At 41.3% G+C, this 22,698-nt stretch overlaps 2 protein-coding genes across 2 annotated transcripts in view; one reads left to right on the top strand and one right to left on the bottom strand.

The window, feature by feature from the left end:
* The window catches only part of poc1a (POC1 centriolar protein A), a 64,894-nt gene extending 42,630 nt beyond the window's left edge, over positions 1 to 22,264 (bottom strand). The window contains exons 1-9 of the mRNA XM_084062409.1: positions 22,127 to 22,264; positions 16,655 to 16,739; positions 16,311 to 16,482; positions 15,989 to 16,168; positions 14,984 to 15,091; positions 14,474 to 14,589; positions 12,408 to 12,541; positions 2,040 to 2,108; positions 167 to 325 (exon numbers count right to left, since the gene is read on the bottom strand). Of these exons, the coding sequence (XP_083918535.1) occupies positions 167 to 325; positions 2,040 to 2,108; positions 12,408 to 12,541; positions 14,474 to 14,589; positions 14,984 to 15,091; positions 15,989 to 16,168; positions 16,311 to 16,482; positions 16,655 to 16,739; positions 22,127 to 22,129 (1,026 nt within the window). The 5' untranslated portion in view covers positions 22,130 to 22,264. The remainder of the gene's footprint in view (positions 1 to 166; positions 326 to 2,039; positions 2,109 to 12,407; positions 12,542 to 14,473; positions 14,590 to 14,983; positions 15,092 to 15,988; positions 16,169 to 16,310; positions 16,483 to 16,654; positions 16,740 to 22,126) is intronic.
* Positions 17,809 to 19,685, top strand: b9d2 (B9 domain containing 2). Its single transcript, XM_084063654.1, has 2 exons — positions 17,809 to 18,026; positions 18,712 to 19,685. Exons 1-2 carry the CDS (start codon positions 17,936 to 17,938, stop codon positions 19,149 to 19,151), a joined length of 531 nt encoding a protein of 176 aa, XP_083919780.1. The 5' UTR covers positions 17,809 to 17,935; the 3' UTR covers positions 19,152 to 19,685.
* Positions 22,265 to 22,698: the final 434 nt, after the last annotated feature.

Here is a 22,698-nt window from a genome sequence, read left to right as displayed (position 1 = left end):
AAGAGTTAAGAACTTTAGATTTTTGTTTGTGTGGTGGAAGCTATTTTATTTAGTAAGATGTAAATCCCAATTTAGAAAACACATAGCTAGGAACTTAAAGACAGCTGATGCAATGGTAGCCCAGTATGTATCCAAACAAATTCCAGGGGTTGCAAAGATTGGTTACCTGGCTGCGATGTACGGATGTCTGGGAGTCAAAGGGAAGATGGACTGTTGAGCTTGTTGGAACGGCGGCCTCTTGTAGGCTGGAGGTAGAACCATGTTGTGGCCGTCTGGCAGCATCTTCATACTCAATACAATCAAAGTTGGTCTTCCACACCATCACCTGTAGTATAAGAGCATTTATTACACGGCTTGGTTGAATGCTCGATTCTGATTGGTCAGTCATCGGTCATTATTTCTGGATAATGACCGATGAGCTCTATAACGGACCGCTGTGTAATCAGAGACTCAGAACACCTGCTCATGTCAACCTGTGCTGCTTGGTTATATGCTTTATCCAACATGACAGCCATGTAAACAAACAAACAAAATGTCATTTACAACTAAACGTTGCTCTCAAGAATGTTTTTGAAAACATTTGAAGTGAGAAATAGACGATGCAATAACCGAGAAGTCATTCTATTTGATCCACTGCGCTTCCTTGTTTATCGTGGCACAACAACGGGGGAATACCAAAACGCTCGCCCCAAAACACAGTCGCCCCGGGGCAAATCCGGCGGTATTACAGGCAAATCGGCAGTAAATAGAATGGGGGGCGAGTGTGTTTTGGGGCGAGTTTTTTTCCATTTCGTCATTTGTTTTTGCGAGGCGAACTTGTCCGCCCAGCCCAATACTTATGGAATACTTTCATTGCCGTAAGCAAGGAAATACTTCGTTTTGTTGTTACTTTTGGGTAAATGTATTTATGTATTTATTAAGTAGCCGTGTAATAAGCGGCTACTTAATCGCCCTTCAGGGCGATTAACCACCTCGGCTGCGCCTCGGTGGTTAATCGCCCTGTCGGGCTTTAAATTTCAATAATGACTACCTCCCCATGCATTATCCCTTGCATAATTGCTCCTCATTCACAAACGCCTAATTGACGGAAGACAATGTAACAATGCCAATGTGCCTGTGTTTTGAAATATGTTAGCAATGTTAACACGATTTTATCAAATCAGCTCTATGGTCTCTGTAATGTATAGCTGTATAACTGGACATCCCCAAGACAAAGAAACAGACCTGGGGTGACAGGGCTTTCTCAGTTGCCGCCCCATTCCCTATGGAACTCACTCCCTCACATCAAAGCTTGCCATGTTCAAAATCCACCTTTTCAGACTCGCACCTAATTAAAATCCCCCATATCCACCTTTTATATCTTTTGTGTTCATACTGTACGTCAAAAATAGCCAATCTACAAGCTATCCTTATTTTCTGTGCACAACACGATGCACAACCAAGTCTAGTAGACACTGAGCGCTGATGAAGGCCAGCTAGGACGTAACGTTAGCAATTCTTTGTCTGGCCAAAAATACATAATACAATACACAAAATGAGGCACTGACCTTGTCCCTTCTTCATTTGTTTGTGTGAGTGCTATCAAACATCCTTCGATGTTCAGTACATGTTTTTGTGGTTTAGTAACACAATAGTTTCATTCTGGGAAGGCACGTCCAACCCCTCCATTGCAACATTGAGCACCATTATGTTAGACACTGTGTACTGTACACTTTGAGAACACTTTGGTTCTCAAAGTGGGGTCCAGGGGCCCCCAGGGGGTCCCCAGCAAAATGTGTTAATATAGTGTCAACCATTTTAACCACTATAACCATATTTTATACTTTGGCTATTCAAAAATAGCAGATATACAAGCTGCCAAATACATATCATTTTGGGGGTCCTTGACATGAAAAGCTTTGCGAACCACTGGTGTAGACAGAGGACGGAACTGGATTAGAACCACGACACGCAAGCCGCCACTCATCAGGACACCTGTCGGTGTGTAGATCATTACCTATATCATATTTCACCCTCAGTCAAAGGGACTTGGTCCTTACCTGTTCATCGGAGCCTCCGGAGGCAAAGTGCTCTCCCGTCCTGGAGAATGCCACACAGGTTGCTGATCCCTGTAAGGTGAGGGGTGGGGGGGCAGGAACATACACAGGGAGAGAACAACAGGAATCAACAGACCACATCAGAGAGCATTAGAAATGGCAATTAATCCATTAAGACCGGGAACACACCTGTGTCATTTTAAGATGTCTTTGGCTATTCAAAAAGCAAATAGCAGATATACAAGCTCATAGCGCGGCACCGAGTGCCGCGCTATGAGCTTGTAGGTCTGCTATTTTTTTTAAAGAATCTTGAAAATGTGTGCAAATCTTATATATACATTTTTAACTCAAATCCTTGCTTCTGGTGGTCCCTGGAACAAAATATTTTGAGATGGGGGGGTCCACGGACAAATACATATCATTTTGGTGGCCCTTGACATGAAAAAAGTTTGAGAACCACTAATATTATGCCATGGATGCCCTTTTCTTTTCCATACAAAAGTAGTTGCTAGAACAGCGGCAAGAAGCAATGCCCAATGCTGTCACCACCCCAATACAAAGGATCGCCATAAAGACTTGGGATTGATTCTGCAATGGAGGGTTTTATTGAAAACTCTCTAACTTTTTCCACACAGTTTTAGAAAGGAAAGCTGTGAGACTGTCCTCGGTCTCTAATGAGCCAGAAGTATTTAGACCGACTTAGTCCACTCCTAGCAATGTTCTAATGAGCCTGCATTGATGAGCAGAATTTATATTTGACTTTATTGATCCTCACAGGGAAATTTAAGCATTATAGAAGTGATGTAAAATGGACCTACAGAACACATTTCTACACTCTCAGAGTTGAATCGACATTGAGAACTCTGCTGTGTGGTGGTCATCTTTTGTTGTGATCTATTCTATGGCAATGATGTGATTAAACCATCAGAAGAAAATGATAAGCATGATCCACATCCATTTAACAGTATACTACTGCAGGCCCCCAGGCAACAAGCAGACAGTAAGTGTGTGTAAGTTGTGTGTGTGTGTGTGTGTGTGTGTGTGTGTGTGTGTGTGTGTGTGTGTGTGTGTGTGTGTGTGTGTGTGTGTGTGTGTGTGTGTGTGTGTGTGTGTGTGTGTGTGTGTGTGTGTGTGTGTGATGACTCATATTGAGTCACAGCACTGACACACAGGCGCAAACATGTATGGTTAATACATGTGGGATAAAGGGCCTTCATACTCATTCAGCGAACTGGCAACGTATTGTCTGTCTATCCAACTTTGTGGTTGTCTACCTTATAAAATACACTAGGGGCTTTAGCTAGAGGTGGCTGAAGTACACACACATGCCTTACTCATATAAATGTGAAAATAATCATCTAAAATGTTCTCTGGTAAACTTACCATCTCAAATGCTATATTCAAGTTAAAGCATTAAAGCACATGCCCTTAGTTTAATTAAGCAAGGGTAGCCCTCTAAAAAGGCATTTCTAATGCACTTTTAGTGTTGTTTGTGTATTTTCTTTTTCCGTTATGGTCCGTTTTGTTTTGTGTTTTTTTTGTTGTACTGTATTATACTTGCCTTTGGAAAAGTAACATTTCAGTAAACATGTTTTAAAAGAATGGAATGTTCATCTGATCAAGAGTCACAGATGAGAAAGGAGTCTGCACTCGAAATCACAATTCCCTAAGCTGTTTACGCCCATATTTTGAACTTCCCTCGTTAGTAGTCGGATTCATTAATCTCTTTCTGGCGGTTAATTTAGCGGGAGAGCCGCTCTGAGGGAGAGTCTGCTCCGAGGCTGACTTTGATGGGACCAAAGCTTGCGTATGTCATTAGAATGCCTTATTCTTCATGCAAAATTAATTACGACCTGAAATAAAATATTCATGTGCCCAACATTTGTCAATATTATATAAAAAAAAGAAAAAAATATGTCAAACGATGTATTGCTTGTAGCCTATGCATATCATAGGTCATGATGAATTTTTTTTTAGCCTATCAGTTGCATTTAGAGCTGAATTATTAGGTCTCTCAGTGTGTTTGCCAGTGTCGGCCAACTCAGCCAAAGTTTCATGTAATGATGAAAATAGACTATCGTGTCTTAATGTCACTGGGGGAACAGACGCACCTCCAATGTCTGCGGTATTCATTTATAATACTGTACTGTATATTGATCACATGACCGCTATTCGCCACACACAATAGCCTAATAAGTCTTACGATCTAATGAGGAAACAGTGGATGAAAGCTGTGTCCAGAATAGAACCATTCCGATGTAGCTAGGACAGTGATATACTGTATTAATCCAAAAGACAAATTTCTGCTCAGTTATCAATACAGCTCTTGTCCATAATCTATTGGATAGCAGCGTGCCAGACTGTTCCAGTATGCCCTGGATTCCAACATTATCTTTTTACCTCGGTAAAAGGTGAGCAATGTTCAGTAGAAAAGGCTTATATAATATCCTTTCTTTGTTGTTTTATTAGCCTATCATTTGGTGGTGGGATTAAACTTTGTAAACTTCTAACACGTGGCTATTTACTTTATAAATGTTTAATCGTGTGAGGGACTCGCTTCCGCTGATCTACAAGTGTGTCGCACCACGTTATAAGCTTGTAGATCTGTCCCTTTTGGAGAGTCGCGTTGTTTTTGTCTTAAATGGGGCGTGGAGCAACGCAAATGATCTCCCACGTGAACCTGCCTCTGACCTTCAGGCAAAGATTAGGAACAACTGTGATCCCCACATTTGAGGGTTTACACACGCCTCTGTGAATTGCACGTCGGCTTTTGCTTAGAGAAAATACACCCTCCTTTAGTCACTTTATTTACACGTTATTTACGACCAGCTTAGTGAATCGGGCCCATTGTGTTTTTGAAGACTACTAAACTTTGACAAGTCAATTAGATCGAATACTGAAATAATTACACAGAGCAAAGGATATTCTGTCAACTCTCCGATCAGTCTGTGCACAACAACTTTGCTCAAGCCAGCTTCTACACAGCTGGTTTCACTATCCACTCTGCAGTGCTGTTTCTCCCTGTCTTTGTCTTTTCCACTTGTTTTTAGTGTAAGTCAATGTGCTTGCATGAAGGTTTAGCAGCCAGTTGCAAGTGTCAAGTGAAATGTAGTGAGTGTAGACTAATACTTTCTTTAAAGCCCATATCTATAAAGAATTTTAGATACCTTCATAACAAATTGTATGCATAATGCATTATAAAAGTGACTATTTTATAAGAGTTCCCCTGTATATTATTGAGGGTAAAAATTTACCCACCAGAGTCACACCCAGAGTTTACTGTGTGTATTTGTGTATTTCTTAACCGCATTAACCCTAGAGTCCCTATCCTGGGAACGTTCAGTGAAAATAGCAGATCTACAATGTCACAATGCGTTGCGTTGCAACACGTTGTAAGTTACAATGTACCCTCCGGCATTATATGGACCTGACAAACCTAATAATTACAATTGCTATCAAAATACCATTTCAGTTAGAGGCTGCTCCATAATGGCCTCAACCATAATGGCCTCAACCATAATGAAAAATGAATCCATTATCGCACAGCACACGGTGCGCACACCTTTGATCCCATGGAGGTATCGTTTGAGTGCACTTGTGCAGCTTAACATTTTTCCATATTGAGCTGCAGTAATCTGATCCTAGGTCAGCCTAAATCATCACGCAAGTTACACAGCACTTCATGCTTTTCTTTCCTGATCAGTGCTGAGAATTGGCCTTCTCGGATCCAGGGACCTAAGGTAATCTGAACCAACCAGGACCCGTTACTGACCGTAATAAAACCCGGACCCGGACGGGTCTCAGGCATTGTCAGGTCATTTTGGTTTGGATAGACTCGTAAAAACTTCTACTCTGAGGATGGCTATATAGAACCGAAGTCTGACATCACTGCCAGCTAGTGTGCCCCTGGATTTATTTCTATTGAAAATACCATATGGTCATTTTAGATCGCGTCATATAACAACTGTGTTCCAAAAATAAACAAATCATCCCTGCTATTTTTAAGTAAGAAAAAATAATCGCCAAACACAGAAGTTATCAAATGCAACTCAGTATCATAAACGAACGACACATACCCGACAGAATCGCAGGGCTAATTTGTTCATTTTTGGAACCGTTCTTATGACACAATCTAAGATTTCCCCATAAGTATTTTCAATAGAAACAATACTTCCGTGACCCAGGGGTAGCAGGAGTGACGTCAGAACTTCGGTACTCTATGGCGATCAATCACTTGGGTGGTCCGTCCAACACTTTGGTCACAAAAAAGATATCTCAAAAACTACTGACTGCATTGCCATCTAAATTGTGTGCACCTTCATGCTCCCTGAGGAATGAAACTTTCTGATACTGGTGACTCAATGGCCTTTCCTCTAGGGTCACAAAAGTTCCAATTGCATACAAGATATTAATCTCTTGGGTGGACTGCCAGGAAACTTGCAGAATGCATTTAGGCTCCCCAGAGGATGGACTGTAACCATTTAAGTGACTCCAAAATACCTTTCCTCTAACCCTGACCATTCTACCCTCAGGCCAAAATGTCAATTCTGCACACAAGATATCTCATAATCTAATGATTATGTAAAGTAAAGATACATGTAATCCTTCACTGCCACTGCTGGTGTCGATAAAATAGTCGATAAAATGCAAGCTGTGTTGGGCATGTCATTATAGGCATTGCGACGTGTTGGGAGCTTGTAGATCGTCGAATCGACTGTGGTGCATCCGGCTTTGTCAGGCGTCTATCCGAACACAATTAGCCCGTGTTCGGGGGAGCTAAGCCGGGCGGGGAGGGTGAAAATGGTCATTGCACATAATCCTACGGGCTGGGGCGGCACCTATCAGTGTGGAGTGTTGGGCGGGAGGAGTAGGACGAAGGCTCTACGTCCTCCTGGTGGGGGCTCCTCACTGGCAGGTGAGTTAGTAGGATACGACAGCAGTGACACAGAAATGTGTGTGGGGAGGAATGAATTGGCATAACAACTAAATTGGGTAGAAAAAGGGGGTAAAAAATTATTGGCTAATCTAAATTTTGAGGGGAAAAAAGAGGAAAAAAAGATGTTAAACATGGTAAATCCACACACTGCCAAAAAACTTGCACAGGACAAAGTTAAAGTCCAAAACACTTGCAAAGGATAAAGTTAAAGTCCAAAAAAACATATTAATTGACATACCCGCAGAGATTTCAAGACATACCTATGCTGCTGCATTGTCTGAAGGAAGCCAAACCAAAATAAATAGTACTTTTATGTATCTGTACACAAGATGTAAACAATAAAGTACAACCTTGAACCTTCTCCCCTTTTTGAAATTCTCATCGCCTGCTCCTAAAAGATAATCAACTAGAAAAAGTGCTCCTCGGAGCACATGTCTCCGCCAGGTCAGGTAGGTTATTGTGGCCTCCTGGTGGCGCTATAATAGGCCAATGTGAAAAGGGTGGCATTTCTTCCTCGGCCTAATGGGAATGTGCGTGCATTCATGATTTGAGGCATTTTGTTGCAAAAATGTGTTTTGCTAAATTAGACCTGCTGGTGGCGCTATAACAGGGCAAGGTGATAGGCCAAAATTTCAACTTGTGCAACTTGTTGTACAACTATATACTGTACGTAGGGCTTAAGTGGTTAAAGAGCAGCACATGCTCTAGAGGCAGCTAGCAGGGCTTTTAGACTGTCTTATTTATTTGAACCTCATAAAAATGAGTTATACCTACATATAAGCACATTACAGAGATAAATGCACAGACATAAGTCCATTATGGTCGAAGAAAGCTCATTGATGTTCATAAGAATTCATAACCTTTTACTGAAAATCCGTAGTGATTATGAACACTGATCTGACTTAATAAAGCATTATAATCAAACTTATAATTCCTTATGACTGCCACTAATAAGACATCATAAGGCATAATGTAGAAGGCTTATTAAACTCTTATAATGTATTATGCATGAGTTAGAAAAGGAGGTTGTGCTTCATCAGTGGGATTCTCAGAGGAGCACTAAAGCCAAAATCCAGTAATCATGTTCCAAAATATGAAAAAGGTCTTTCTAAACAACAAGTTATCTAAATCCCATTCTTAACATTTGTGGTCGAGAGAAAACAAATCTAAGAAACAAAAACATGAGAACAAGTAACCAAGTTACACGTCTATAATAAGCTACTGTAGCATGAAGAAGGGATACAAGGAGAGTGATGTGCTAGCTAGGGGGAGAGGTGGAGTCTGAAGAGGTGAGTGTTCAGACTACGGCGGAGCATTGGGAGTGAGTCTGCAGTTCTGTCTACATTGGGGAGTCCATTCCACAGTTTGGAGTCAGGAGGGAGAAGAAGCATGTAGACCATTGTCCAGGGTGTTTTTGGCCATGCCTTTAGTTGTCTTGTAGGCCAGCATCTGTGTTTTGTACTAGGTGCGGGCAGCAACCGGAAGCCAATGAATGGAGCAGAAAAGGGGGAGATGTGAGCATTTTGGCTGGTTGAAGGCCAGCTGTGCAGCAGCATTCTGGAACATCTGGAGGGGCTAGTAAGGAGGGAGTTACAGTAGTCAAGCTTTGAGATGAGTGAGGCTATGAGGAGATGACTGGATATGGAGATGGACAGACTCCTGGGTGAGGATGTAACCCCAGGCCTAATTCCTTTTCACATGGCAGGATAAGGTCATCATTTACAGCCATTTGTTTAGGGGTGCAACAGTTAATCGTACTCATTGATTTAATTGAATAATCAATAATTTCATAACATCTAAAATAGTGTAAACAGCCGACCTACAATCTAGCAACAATCTAGCTTGTAGATTGGCTGTTTACTATTTTTGCATGAGACCGTTGCGAGACCAAGTACTAAATAAAGCTTAAGTGGTTAATCAAAATGTTGATATATATAATCAGAAGATTAATCGATAGTATAATCGCTAAGAAAATAATGGATAGCTGCAGCCCTACATTTGCTGATAGAGAGGAGGCTGTCTGGAGAAAAGCACTGAGCTGTGCTCTTCAGCATGAAGCCAGACAGACAGGCCGGTTTGGGGGTGAGGACGTTTCCCAGAAGCACCTGGGAGAAGCAGACAGTGTCACTATGGCAACTTGACGACCTGACAGACAGCATGTGCTGTTGCTGCTCTGACTAATGCCCGCTGCCAGCCTGGCACTGGCCATGACTGCGCGCACACACACACACACACACACACACACATTTGTATTATTACTATTCTTGCGAGGACATCAACATTTTAGGACCTCATTGAACATGGCTGAAAATAGGCATTTTTTGGTGCGTGACATGGGCGCACAAGGCACAACTAAGTATAAAAATAGGCGAATCTCAATCCCAAACGCCTAAACCTAACCTCTCAATGTCTAATCCAAACTCCATCCCCAACCTGAATATTTTACTAATCGTAATCCTAACTCCCCAAATCATATTTAACCTTAAAACAACAATTTCTCTTGTGAAGAAGAGAAAGGAAAACAGTCCTCACAATGACTATTTATCACATTCTAGTTTTAGTATTATATAAGATAGCATAGCCTTTATGCAATGATGGGTTATGTCTCTGTACTAGTGGTAAGCCCGTTTCCGATGAGTACCATTTAACCACATGAACCCTAGCATCTCTCTTCGGGGTCATGTCATGGTAGGCGAAAGGTTGGCTCACAACGCATCGCACCATGACGCGTTGTGAGCTTGTAGATTTTTACAGACTAAATTCGGTGTGTAGACTCTAGTGTAGCAAATGTCTCAGGGTACTACTTGAGGATGCATTACATAAGGACTGCACCTGCTTCGTGTGTAGACCTTATGTGTCTGTATTATGATGTTTTTTTGTTGTTCATTATATTGCACTTTACTTAAAATTGTATAGATTTTTTTATGTTGTGAATGTGATCATGTTGTACTCAGGGCGTCCTTGAAAAAGAGAGCTTGAAGAGAGAACATCCTCCCATACTGGCTTCACACCCGTGAACATGGGCAACTGTGCATGGGCAGTTGTACAGAGGAACTGTGGAGGAATCAAACCCCAGTCTCCACGGTGGTGAAGTATTTCACACCTTCGGCACCTGGACACCCCTAGACTTACATTTTAAAGTTTGTTCACTTCCTTCTGAGTTTATTGTCAACAAGTGCTTTTTTTTTCTTAGTCAAGACACTGTAGGTATTCCTGCCTGGTACAAAAACAAAGGGTTCTGTCAGTTTTGAGCTTTCTGTAAACTTTATGTTCTCTGCTTACATTTCATTTGTTTGAGGATTCACTCCAGAACAAAAAAAAATGTATTGGTACAATGTGAAGGGGCGGCTGTCAATGACAAATGAAAACAAACTTTCAGAGACACACGTCTCACCAGTCAGGTGGGGTGTTCCATGGGCCACGTAAACAACACATTGATCCCTGCCAAAGGCAATACAGCACACTCTTTCAGAGTACACACACACACTAGATACTCAACCACACACAAATGTGTTTTTAACACATACTAGATGTACAGAGAGGTTAGCATATTCTCACACGCACGCACGCACGTGGGGGTTTCTCCCAAATCTAGCTATGAGGGCTGTAGAGACAATTAACACCCTAAGCGTTCCCAGCAGCAACAGAATGGTCGAATCACAACTGGGCCAAAAAGAAAAAAAAACACACAAAGAGAGAGAGCGACAGACCGTGTAGGAAGAGATCACAGGTCGAGGTGTGAGAAGAGGAAATAAGCAAGCTTGTCTTAAGTCTTAACAGAAGATGGCTGATTTGCAACAGAAGTAAGCGGATGGAAAGAAAGGAAGACGGACAGAGACAGAATGAGACAAAGACAGACCGACAAGAGTCAGAGAGAGTAGACAGACATTGGGATTTACAGACATTTGGTGGTATTAGTAATCAATTGTCTGTCAGTCCCTTTAACCACATCAAAAAGAGGCGTCACTACATTTCTCAATAATAGCAGACCTATAAGCTCACAACAAATCACATCTTGACAGGTTGTGAGCTTGCAGATTGGCTATTTTCAAATAGCTGGAGTAGAGACTAAAACTGTATTATGAAAAAAATAAAAGCTAAAACTAAAAGCGGAAAAGTTGTAGCCAAAAAAAAACAATGACGATGGCGACAATGCGAGAGGATGTAGAGAGGACTGACTGTATTCACATGGCGGCCATTTCGCTCTTACTTCATACTCGTTTATGAAGTAAGAACAAAATGGCCGCCGCGTGACTATGGCCTCTACAGAGAGAAGTTGAATGGGAGGAGAAGACAGGGTGCAACCATAGACGCTGAGGAGGTGGCAGAGCAGGAGACAGAGGAGAAGGAAGTGGAGGAGAGGTTCCAGAGGAACGAGGGGCAGAAACAAGAGTTCTGTTTCCTTCCAACAACCCTGGGATGAGTCACTGTGAGTGGGCCGCCTGGCGAGTACTAAAATACACTATGCACAAAAGACACCGCACGAATCCATGCGCGTGAGTGAAATGTGTGCACGCCGTACACAATCGTAAGACAGTCTGACACACACACACACACACACACACACACACACACACACACACACACACACACACACACAATAACAATAGAGCTGACTACACTACATGGTTTGATCCATGTATTCCAATACAAACACATTATGTGAGAGCAAACCTACTTTTTAACAAGGTAATCGTGTGCGTGTACGCACGCATGTGTGTGTATAGTATGTGTTTAGGGTGTGTCTACCAGGTGTGTGTGTGTGTGTGTGTGTGTGTGTGTGTGTGTGTGTGTGTGTGTGTGTGTGTGTGTGTGTGTGTGTGTGTGTGTGTGTGTGTGTGTGTGTGTGTGTGTGTGTGTTTAGAGCATGTTTACCAGGCGTTAATAGACAATGGGTATGTGTGTGTGTGTTACAAGTGTCTTTAATGTATGATTGTGTGTTCTGCCGTCTAGTCGGTACTTAGCCATGAAAACTTAACAAGATGATTGTATGCGTGCGTGTGTGTTTATGTGAGAGAGAGAGACAGAGAGAAAGAGAGAGACAGACAGAGACAGACACAGAGAGGGAGACAGAAACAGAGACAGATAGAGAAAGAGAGAGGGAGTACATGAAATTAAATTAAGAGCTATGAATGTAATATTCATAAAATCAGTTTTATATTCTCATGGGCCTAAAGACATATTTTTCATTAAAAAGTCAACCATTAATAAACACTTAAAATGGGTGCAGATTCAGAATATTGCATAAAATGCACAATCGCAGAATATAAAAAACCCAACGCAAAATCCAATGCACTTTCTTTTATCACAGATTCCTGACAGTGTGTATGTGTTTACCAGGTGTCTCGGAGGTGTGTGTGTGTGTGTGTGTGTGTGTGTGTGTGTGTGTGTGTGTGTGTGTGTGTGTGTGTGTGTGTGTGTGTGTGTGTGTGTACCTGGTGCCCATGTAGTGTGTAGAGAAGCTTGCCCTCCACTAGGTCTAGTATCTTCAGCGTGGAATCATTGGAAGAGGTGATGAGGAAGTTGCCAGATGGATGGAAAGACAAGTTGTTCACCACACCACTGTGTACTAGAACACACACACGCACACACAGTTATACTGAGTACCCATAAGGTACAAATGGGGTCCATTTGGTTAAAATTGTAAACTCTGAGTTAAATGAACACTAAAGATTTTCTGTATATCCCTGCATTATTTATGACAAAAGGCAAAATAAACAACAGCAGAGGCTGTCAAGTTTTTTCTGCCTGATACATAGCACACCTGGATAAAGGCGGTATTATTATCAATCAAACATACTCATTATGATAGTGGCAATGAGATCATATCAACATATATTCTTAAGGAGACCTTGGTACACATGAACAATGTGTTAAGGAGATGGAGAAAGGTTGGTCACAGTTGTAAAACCCCTTGGTGCATTCTGGATGCTGAAATGACAAGTAGTGAGGATAACTTATTTAAAAGGCAGCAGGCTCCCTCTGCTGGCTACTATCTGCTATAGCTACTGGGAAACTAAGTCAAAACTGATTCCAGCCGTGTGCAAGGATGCATCAAAGCTGCATTAGCTAACCATTAAACCAAATGGAACCTGTGGGTAAATGAGGGATACAATGGTGCCTATTAAAGCAGGTGGAGTTTTTTTTTGTTGTTCTTTTTATTTGCTCCCCTAAAACAACGCCAGAGAAGAGAAGAGAAGAGAAGAGAAGAGAAGAGAAGAGAGACTCAATCTGACAGATGTGATTATCCATTATTGGATCTTGTAATTCTATTTAAGAGAGCTATTAGAACAATCAGACAATCTTGACAAAGTGGCACCCTGAGAAGAAAACAATACATTGAAAGATAACCCCAGGGCAACTTTATTGTCGTAAAATCACTAGGTGTCCTCACCATGATAGCTGCAGCTGTACCCCACCTTGTCTGTTTAGTGTCGAACTTGGGAGTTCCAAAACTCCAATGAATCAATACAGAGACAAATCTTTCATATCAATGTTGGTGACAACGCTTTAGGAAATGAAACTGAAAATGAAGATTAAGATTGTTAGGATGAACTAATTATAAAGTAACTAGTTCGGGTGTGGAGAGCTGGTAGCAGGGTGTCCAGGGCTCCGCTGATCAGGGCGGTATCCTCGAATGGGGGGGGTCTTCGCAAGGAGTTGGGTTATCCTCTGCGAGGGGGGCCCTAGTAACCTATGTCGGTATTGAGTCTTATTATTAGCGGCAATTGGGTTGTAAGGCCAATTACCTGTTCCTATATTATTCTTACTGAATTGAGATATCTTTTGACTGTCTTATCCGTCATGGGCTCAGCCTTATATAGTGGCGGTTTGTGCTCGCCATATAAGGACGGCCCTAGGGCATAACCGTTTCATTCGTCATCCGTATAATTCTATTCAGGAGATGCCCGTATAGGGACATCTCCGTAACAAAGATTAAATTAATCACACGAACCCTAGCGCGCGCGCGTGCGTGCGTGCGTGCGTGCGTGCGTGCGTGCGTGCGTGTGGATTTATTTGACATGGACATCACAATCGCATTGGACGCACCAGATACATTGTTTAAAGTGTTTCTCTACTCTACTGACTGTGGCAGTTAACCAACCTCCTCGGTCCATACCACATCATTTGCAAGACAAACAGTCAAAGTGGCTGGTGAATTTGGAGTGGCCTTTAAGACCCTGATGCGTCATCAAATGTACCCAGTATTTATTATGGCTGTAGCCCTACTGGAGGCACCAAGTGGGCCCGCCAAAACCTTTTGACGTGTCTTCCAGAGATCGCCAATGCAGAAAGGTAACCTCTTTTTATTTCAACCTTGTATTGCAGTGTATGTTTGTTTTCACTTGTTTGACCGTTCTAGAATCACAATTCCATTTTTAAATTAAGTAGACGATGTGAACAGACAGACTTGTGTGACATGCATCAAATACTCTTTCACTGTGTCAGGGCCCTTAGATTTTCCAACCTTCCCTGTTTATAAACATTTCCAGGACTTTACCTTGGTAATGTTGTAGCAGCTTATGGGAGCGGATGTCCCATACTTTGACTGTGTTGTCAGTGCAGGCTGCAGCAATGCATGTCCCACTGGGGTGGAAGTCCACATCGCTTGCATAACTGGAAGAAACATGGCAGAACAGGATACATGCATTGAGATAATGCAGTCTAAATCTGCTTTGTAATTCATCCAGGTTAAACCCACCGGCATAGAGTTCTGGAATGGTTTACTTACAAAAAAACATACTACTTACATACAATTAAGTTAACCACTTAAGCTCTAAATACTTTGCCATAGGACAAATAACCCTGTGTGTTCAATCGAATGGATACAATCTATGCTGTTAAGGTCTCACCCCGTGTGTTCATAGAATGAGTGTAAATGTTAAAAGTTCATGTGGGAAACCAGTACATGTGGGAAAAGCGGAACCAGGAGCACTCCTTGTTCCGCTTTTTTTTTGTACTGGTTTCTCACATGTACTGTAACATATACAGTCTCATATTCCCATCTCACCCTGTGTGCTCATAGAAGGTGTGTATACACTCTCGGCTGTTCTTGTCCCATAGCTTTACAGTTTTATCATCACTGGAAGAAACAATCACACGACCATCCGGAGAAAACCTGAAATAGATATTATGAGATTGTTAAACGAATAATGATTTAGCCACAAATGATATTCCATTGAATAAAGCACACCTTTGCACACACTGGTCATAGCCAGATAAAGTCCAAACATAATACAGAAATTAGATCCTTGCAGGATTCACATTCACATCTGTAAGAAAAGGTGACTTTAATCTTACTGAAAAATGCAAACAAAAGGGTATTTCACTTTAAAACACTTCTGGGATCATTTTAACTCTACTCATACATTTGTATGTACCCCAGTTATAGCAGAGACTGAGACACACGAGAGCAGGTGGAAAAAACAAAGCCAAGAAAAGCTGACGGAGCAGATAGCAACTGATCCAGCCCACATGAAGCCACATTTTGCCAAATCTGGCCTGTGACCTAAAATTAGTTTGACACCCTTGATTTGGAGGCATTAACAAAACATGAGTGTTCTGGGGCTTGCTATAGATATCCAACCAAGAAGGCACACTACATCACATATTTAACCACTTAAGCCCCATTTTATTACAAATCAAAAAGTTAAACAACTGATTATAAAAACATATATTGTAAACAAAAACGTGCGTAAATAGCCATTCTACAACTTACAATGTAAACTTGCAGATTGGCTTTATTTGAAAAATGGCACCTATAATGATGCCCAACTTAGGGATGCCAGGTTGAAAGTGGTTAAGAGGTAGACCTGTAAAGAATTTATGAATTTTAAAACAGAATTCGGCAAAACTGCCAATTCTGTATTTGGACTGGACAACCGGCATATGTGTGTGTGTGTGTGTGTGTGTGTGTGTGTGTGTGTGTGTGTGTGTGTGTGTGTGTGTGTGTGTGTGTGTGTGTGTGTGTGTGTGTGTGTGTGTGTGTGTGTGTGTGTGTGTGTGTGTGTGATACCTGGCACAGCGGACCCAGTTAATGTGCTGGTTGAGAGTGAAGAGAAACTTTTGCCTATGGACAGTCCACACTTTGATGGTCTTGTCATCCGAGGATGTAACCAGAGTCTGTCCATCGCAGGAAAAGTTGACGCTACGCACAGTGGCTGTGTGTGCCCTGAACACTGTCGACTCACCCTTTCTACAGAGGCAACACACGAAACACAGGAAATGATCAATGGCTCAAATGGCCTTTCACAGTTCAAACACTCAACCGTGCCGTGTTCACACAATTGCCAGAGAGGGCACCATAAAAAACATATAGGTAGCGGATTAGAACTCACACACTGGGCACCCATAGACGAACGGTCTTATCTCTGGAGGCGGACGCCACCAAATGACCTGAGGGAGAGAACTGAGCGGATGTGATGGCATCTTTGTGTCCAACAAAGCGATAAGCCCTCATCTGAGGTTTCATGTTCCAGATCATCAAGCAAGAGTCCATAGAACCCGTGGCTGTGAAAGAAGTAAACACAATTAACGCATATGAACTCACAACAATGAAATGTACTCACTCCATCCAGAGACATACAGCAAAAAATATCATGGACTTGGAAGGAAAGATACAGACACGTATCAAAATAAACGTGGATGAGCACACAGCCACACACATTCACACAGCAGTTACCAATCTGTTTCATGTTGCAGTTGAAGTCCACACATGTCACAGTGTCCCTGTGTCCCTTTAAGTGCCTTTGCAGGGTTGGATCAGCCTAGAAAGATAGAGAAATTACTTTAACATTCTATTCAAAAAGTCATCAATCACCAAACATTGTGGAAAGGCCTACTCCTTTTAGGTGCTGCATTTAGCAAGACAGAAGATAAGTAGGCTTGATGATTAGGTCACTATTTATGACTCGGTAGCTTAGAACATCTGGATGGATAAACAAAAATAAAATAAAGTCTGCAGACTGCTAGATTTGTTCCCAGTTTATTCTAAGCTCGGTTCAATGTTTCGACCCCATCTGGATCTTCATCTCATTTTAGTGGACCTTTTTCTCTTTTTTTTTCATTCATTCTCCCCATCAGGCGGCGCTGTTTCATAGTCTGTTCAGTCTGTGTCTGCTAGAACGAATGAGCTCACTTCCAGTGTTGCCATGTCCGGTTATTATAAGCGACTTTGGGCTTCTTTTTCTTTAAAGTTGCAAAAATTGGTGGTTGCGTTTTTTTTTGCCTCGTTTCTACACTAATTAAGTGTAGGCCTTATTTGCTTTGGTTGTGTACTTATTTAGACTGGCTTCCAAAAACAATTAATTTAAACCAGTGGTTCTCAAATATTTTCATGAAAATGTTTTGTACCCAGGCAGGGAGCATTTGTTGTTAGAATGTTTAAAAAATATTCCAAATATTCCACATTTTATTGTATGAGTTTTTGAAAATAGCCAATCTATGCGACGTGTCGTGAGCTTGTAGATCGGCTATTTTCTAATAGCCGATTTAAGTGCTCAACTGCTCATGTGGGGCGGCCATAGCTGAGTGGTTAGTGAGCCCACCTAGGGAGCCAGAGGCCCTGGTTGCCCCAGGTTCGATTCCAGGCCATCCCAGCATATGTGTCGATGAAATGAAATTTGTCCCTGAGCAAGACTCTTAACCCCTAATTGCTCACAGCTTCTCATTGGAAACAAGACCGCAAGGACTTTCATGAACGACCTGTTAAAAGGAATTATCCTTAATTATCCTATGTGGCTTTTTTTTGGGGGGGGGGGTCCTGGACCTGGTTGCTTATTTCTATCACACAATCTGGCAACACTGCTCACTTCCTGTTTTCATAGCGTTAGCAACAACAGCTTCGGTTACCAAGGAAATAATAACGCTCAGTCTTTACGCGCCGCTACTTAAAACACCAAGAAAGAGGGGAAAGACATCGTGGAACTCGTTTTCACATGAGAGGACGGACACTTCTTCTGACATGGCAGAGCTGCACATCATCGGACAGATAGTAGGAGCCAGCGGCTTTCCGCAAAGCAGCTTATTCTGCAAATGGGGCGTTCATGCCGGAGGTATGATCACGTTCAAACAGATTTGCCTCAAACAGGGGTTACATTCGTTCTACTGCTATGCCTCCAAAATGTGGAATGCCCTACCAACAGTCATAAAAAATGTGACTCCTTACTCTCCTTCAAAACCGCTCTAAAAGAGCACTTACAGGTGGCTGCAATTCGGAACTGGCACCTGTAAAAAGTCCAAGCCCCTTCGATTAAGTGAATAGTGAATACACATGGACCCCAATGGAAACAAGCCATAGTGGTTTCTTGGGTTTTAATCCACTAACCCTTAATACATTATAATTGCCCTAGTATGTAACTAAACTTAGAAATAGCAGTTGATGATGTCATTTGTCCATCTGTGGTCCAGCCCTATGGAATGCATGTACTAATTAAAACCAACGTAATACTTCCTAAGCATGAGCATCAAAGCAATATTTGAAAAACTTTTTTATTAGCACATGCATTGCATAAATTCCATGTTGCTGGACCACACATGGACAAATGACATCATAAACTTGTGACAGGAGTTGTCCCTATTGAGTGAAAGATGAACTATTTCTGAAATAAATAAAATATTTACGGTGTTTTTCATTTTAAATTTGAGTTATAGAGGGCAATTATAATGGATTATGGCATATACGTGTTATTAGCCAGGGATCCTTTAATAAAGTATTATTACAATCATTCAATCAATCAGGTGCGTGGCGACTTCTGTCCGGCGTGAAGGAAGGTCAGACCCAGGTGGATCTACCCCAGACAGGCGGCGACATGGCGTACTGGAGCCACCCGCTGGATCTGCACTACACCACTAAAGGAGTCCAAGGCTGGCCAAAGCTCCATCTGCAAGTGTGGCATCAGGACGGTTTTGGACGCTGCCAGCTGTATGGTTACGGGTACTGTCACGTTCCCTCCAGCCCCGGACATCACCACATACGGTGCGTGACGTGGAGGCCGCTCGGGTCGTGGCAGGAGCAGTTGGCACAGAGGTTCGTCGGCGGCGGCCTCCAGCTGCGCAGCCCGGACCTCATCTACAGCGGCGCGGACAGATACAGGCTGCACACCGAGGCCGTGGGCACCGTGGAGCTGGAGCTGGCCGTCATCATGAGACACTTTGACAAATATGGCGTAGAGTATTGAAATGGTCACTAAAAGTACACTATGTGTAGAATAGACTATTTTCTGTTACATACGATTTTATACTTTGTTTTTTTTAATACAATGTTGTGAATAAAGAAAAAAGTTGTCAAAGTCTGTTTATCTTAAGGGACTGTTAAAATGTCTTTGCTATAAAATCACAAAACATGTGATTCATAATTTATTTCTCAACTATTTCCAATGCAAGTGAAATAATATAATCTTTTAACATTTATTTTTGTGGAGTTATTGCAGGCCACAAGTTAAACAACAAGGGACATGTATTGAAAGAGAATCAGGTCTGCAGGGCCACTTTAGTACTAGATTTGTACTGAATGTGCCTGTATGTGTGAAAAGTTAAAATATTTGTCAAATTTCAACCAACTGATCAAACAAAGTTGGATTCAATGTCTTATCTTTTATTCATCTCAAATCTGTCAGATCTGTGCTATTTTAATACAATTACGTTTTTTTATTTAACCAGGAAAAAATCTCATTGAGATATACGTAATCTATGTTCATGTATACAATACATTAAAGCAGCACTATGTTGTAACTTTTTTGTAATGAATAAAATGTAATTTTGTCCAATCTGTGTATGTTAATACAATATAACTTATGCAATTGGGATAGTTGTATTTTGTCTCCCTGCTCTTCTATTGAGACATTTAGATTGCGTCAAAGCCAAGTCATGTCTCACCTAGACAGAATCTGACATTAATTTTGACCTGATGGTCAAGATTCAATGCATCCCCTGAACAAGCAGGCAGGCTCTATTATTATTATAATTGCTCAATGGTAAACATGTCAGCACTTGCGCAGGAAACCGGGTTCAAATCCGGTCATGTAGAAGAGGAAAGTTACTTAGTGCAGCTTTAAAACATCTTCCAAGACACTTTCGGGGTCTTGAACTCCCTAAAGAAGTGGCACCTGCACCTCTACTGGAGAACTTTTTGTAAGGTGTTCTAATGTGTAATGGCAGGTGTTTCTAACGTGGAAACAACCGTAGGAACTTTTAAAAGTAGAAGCCAGCTGGAACGTGTTTAATAACTACTAACTGAAAGTTAAGGAGGCTACAACGATAACTGGACAATTTGCACAGCAGCACAGGATTGCCTTGTAGATAAAAACAAATGTAACTGTAAGTGTAGCTAGACAGAAAGTTATAATGTCATAATTCTATCTTTATTAATTCCATTTTTTGTTGTACCTATCCTGTTTTTCATGCCTACTGCAGTGCTGCTATATGTCTCTGTCTATATCGAACAGCAGGCAAATTGCCCACAGTTGCAACTCAACAAATGTTTACAGTAGCTAGATCATTTGGGCCTGCAATAGTACACCTGATGTAATGTACAGACTCAAGAAAAGCAATACCATAGTTGTTACACAAAGCTATCATAACATGAACAACATGGATGCATGTTCTGCTTTTCCAAACATGTTTGCTTTTTCCAGGTACAACAATCACTATCTAGAACAGGGGTCTTCAACAGGGGGTACTCAGAGTAACTACAGGGGGTACGCCAACTCTTTATGTGATGCCGGGGAACATTAGCGAAAATAGCTGTGAGGTGTTGTGAGCTTGTAGAAGGAAAAAAGAGCAGACCAAGTACAGAGCCAAAGGTCAAGTTTACTAATTATTGAGGGTTCAAGTGGTTAAATGACACATATTAACCTGGATGCAATATATTAATAGAAAAGGCCATGTGTAAACAAATAACAAACATTCATTTAAACAACACCGATGACAGTGCTGTCAAACAAGTCTATTAAACTATCTATGAAATCTACGAAAAAGTTCTGCAATACAATTTTATGCAATATGTGGTGGGGGTCCCTGCTTCATCACTCTCTCAGCTAAGGGGTCCTTGGCCTGAAAAACGTTGAAGACCCCTGATCTAGAATGTTAGTACAAATAAAAGCTTTAGTGAGATTGACTTGGACCTTTGAAGACTTGTGCTTAAGTCTTCACTTTTTTTTTGGTGCACATGCACGCGACTTAAGTTGTCAGACTTGTCACATCTTTTAAATTGAATCGATAATTTGCCAAGAATGAATGAGTTTATTTTGGTTAATAGGAAACCCTAAGTAAGAGTTTTCCTGCAATGCTCTACCTCCCAAACAAAACTTTATAAACGGTTTTCTTGTCAAAGCTGTTTCAACACAAATACAGGACAAATAGCCTACGACTAAAATGTCTGAAAGGGGCCACACACGTCAATGTATCGTGAATGTATTCACTGACAGTGGTATGATAAATTAAAAAAAATAATTAATATAATTATATTATTCCTGTTACTCGTCTGTCACAAGCGTCATTGAACCACTTGTTCCTGGTTTACATTTACAACTCTTACATCTACATAAACGTTTAGATTTCAAATATAAAGTGCTGACCCCCAAGCAACGGATGTAACAAGTTGAGCCGCAACCGGTCTAAGTACCCGTATCTTCCGTATTGTTCAATAAAAAGCTTTTTAATCCAATCGCCGGCCATTTTCTCAGAATTTTCTCCGATGCTTTCAACTACGCGACACTATCGGTTGATAGGTGTATTGCACTCTGATACATTACCAAAAAAAAGAATTAAAAAAAATAGAAAATGGCCGCCGATCGGATTAAAATGCTTTTTTATTGAACAATACGGAAGATACAGGTACTTAGACCGGCTGCGGCTCAACTTGTTACATTTGTGGCTTGGGGGTAAGCACTTTATATTTGACATCTGAACGTTTATGTAGATGTAAGAGTTGTAAATGTAAACCAGGAACAAGTGGTTCCATGACTGTCATGGTATGACAGTCATGTTTCAGGGCTACTATAAATGTATGACATACATATATCCCTTTGGAATGGTCAAACATTGTTTTGTATTTCTGGTTGTGTCAGGTTGTATATCATACTGTATGTCGCTTGCTAGAACAAATGTACATGCCAACAAGCTCATTGTTAATGTTACGTTAGCACTCACTCACCATGTTTGTTGTTGTTCGACAGGGTGAGGAAAAACTCCTTAAATTCCTAAAGCCTTAAATGCTGTTTGAAATGTAACCTCTGTTCAATAACAACACTTTTATACCCACACAGAGAGCTAGCTAGAGCTAGCCGGTTAGCACAGTCACACACACCAACCATCTGTTGCTGCTAACAACAAACTGCTTGGATTTCAGTTTACGCGCTGCGGCCGCGTTTCCGGTTAATCGTTAAAGGGAACATTCACATTTACGATATTATTTAATGTCGTTTGAGTCGACAAAAAGTTAAATGGCAAGAAAATATATCTATAGCTTTAATACAGTGAAAACAATGGCATTATACACAGCTGAATTTGACTATAATACAAGACAAGACTGCTAAACTAGGAACACAATCATGTTGTTGTTGCATTTCACCACCACCAGGTGTCACCACTCACCAGTGTGATACAGATGAGATTACATCTCGTTTACTGTAGCATCAAAACGTTATCGGTGTGAGCAAGAATGTCTCCCACACGCACCGATATAATAACTCTATGACGTACACCCAATCTTAATCTTAGAAATAA

The sequence above is a fragment of the Gymnoscopelus microlampas genome, assembly GCF_963454915.1.
Source record: "Gymnoscopelus microlampas genome assembly, chromosome: 7".
Lineage (NCBI taxonomy): Eukaryota > Metazoa > Chordata > Actinopteri > Myctophiformes > Myctophidae > Gymnoscopelus > Gymnoscopelus microlampas.
This window is presented reverse-complemented; position numbering and strand designations above follow the sequence as displayed.

Excerpts from the sequence above, each read along its gene's own strand:
- b9d2 (XM_084063654.1), top strand. The coding sequence starts at position 17,936 with ATGGCAGAGCTGCACATCATCGGACAGATAGTAGGAGCCAGCGGCTTT. Across the intron at positions 18,027-18,711 it reads ATGGGGCGTTCATGCCGGAG|GTGCGTGGCGACTTCTGTCC; the intron begins GTATGATCACGT and ends TCAATCAATCAG.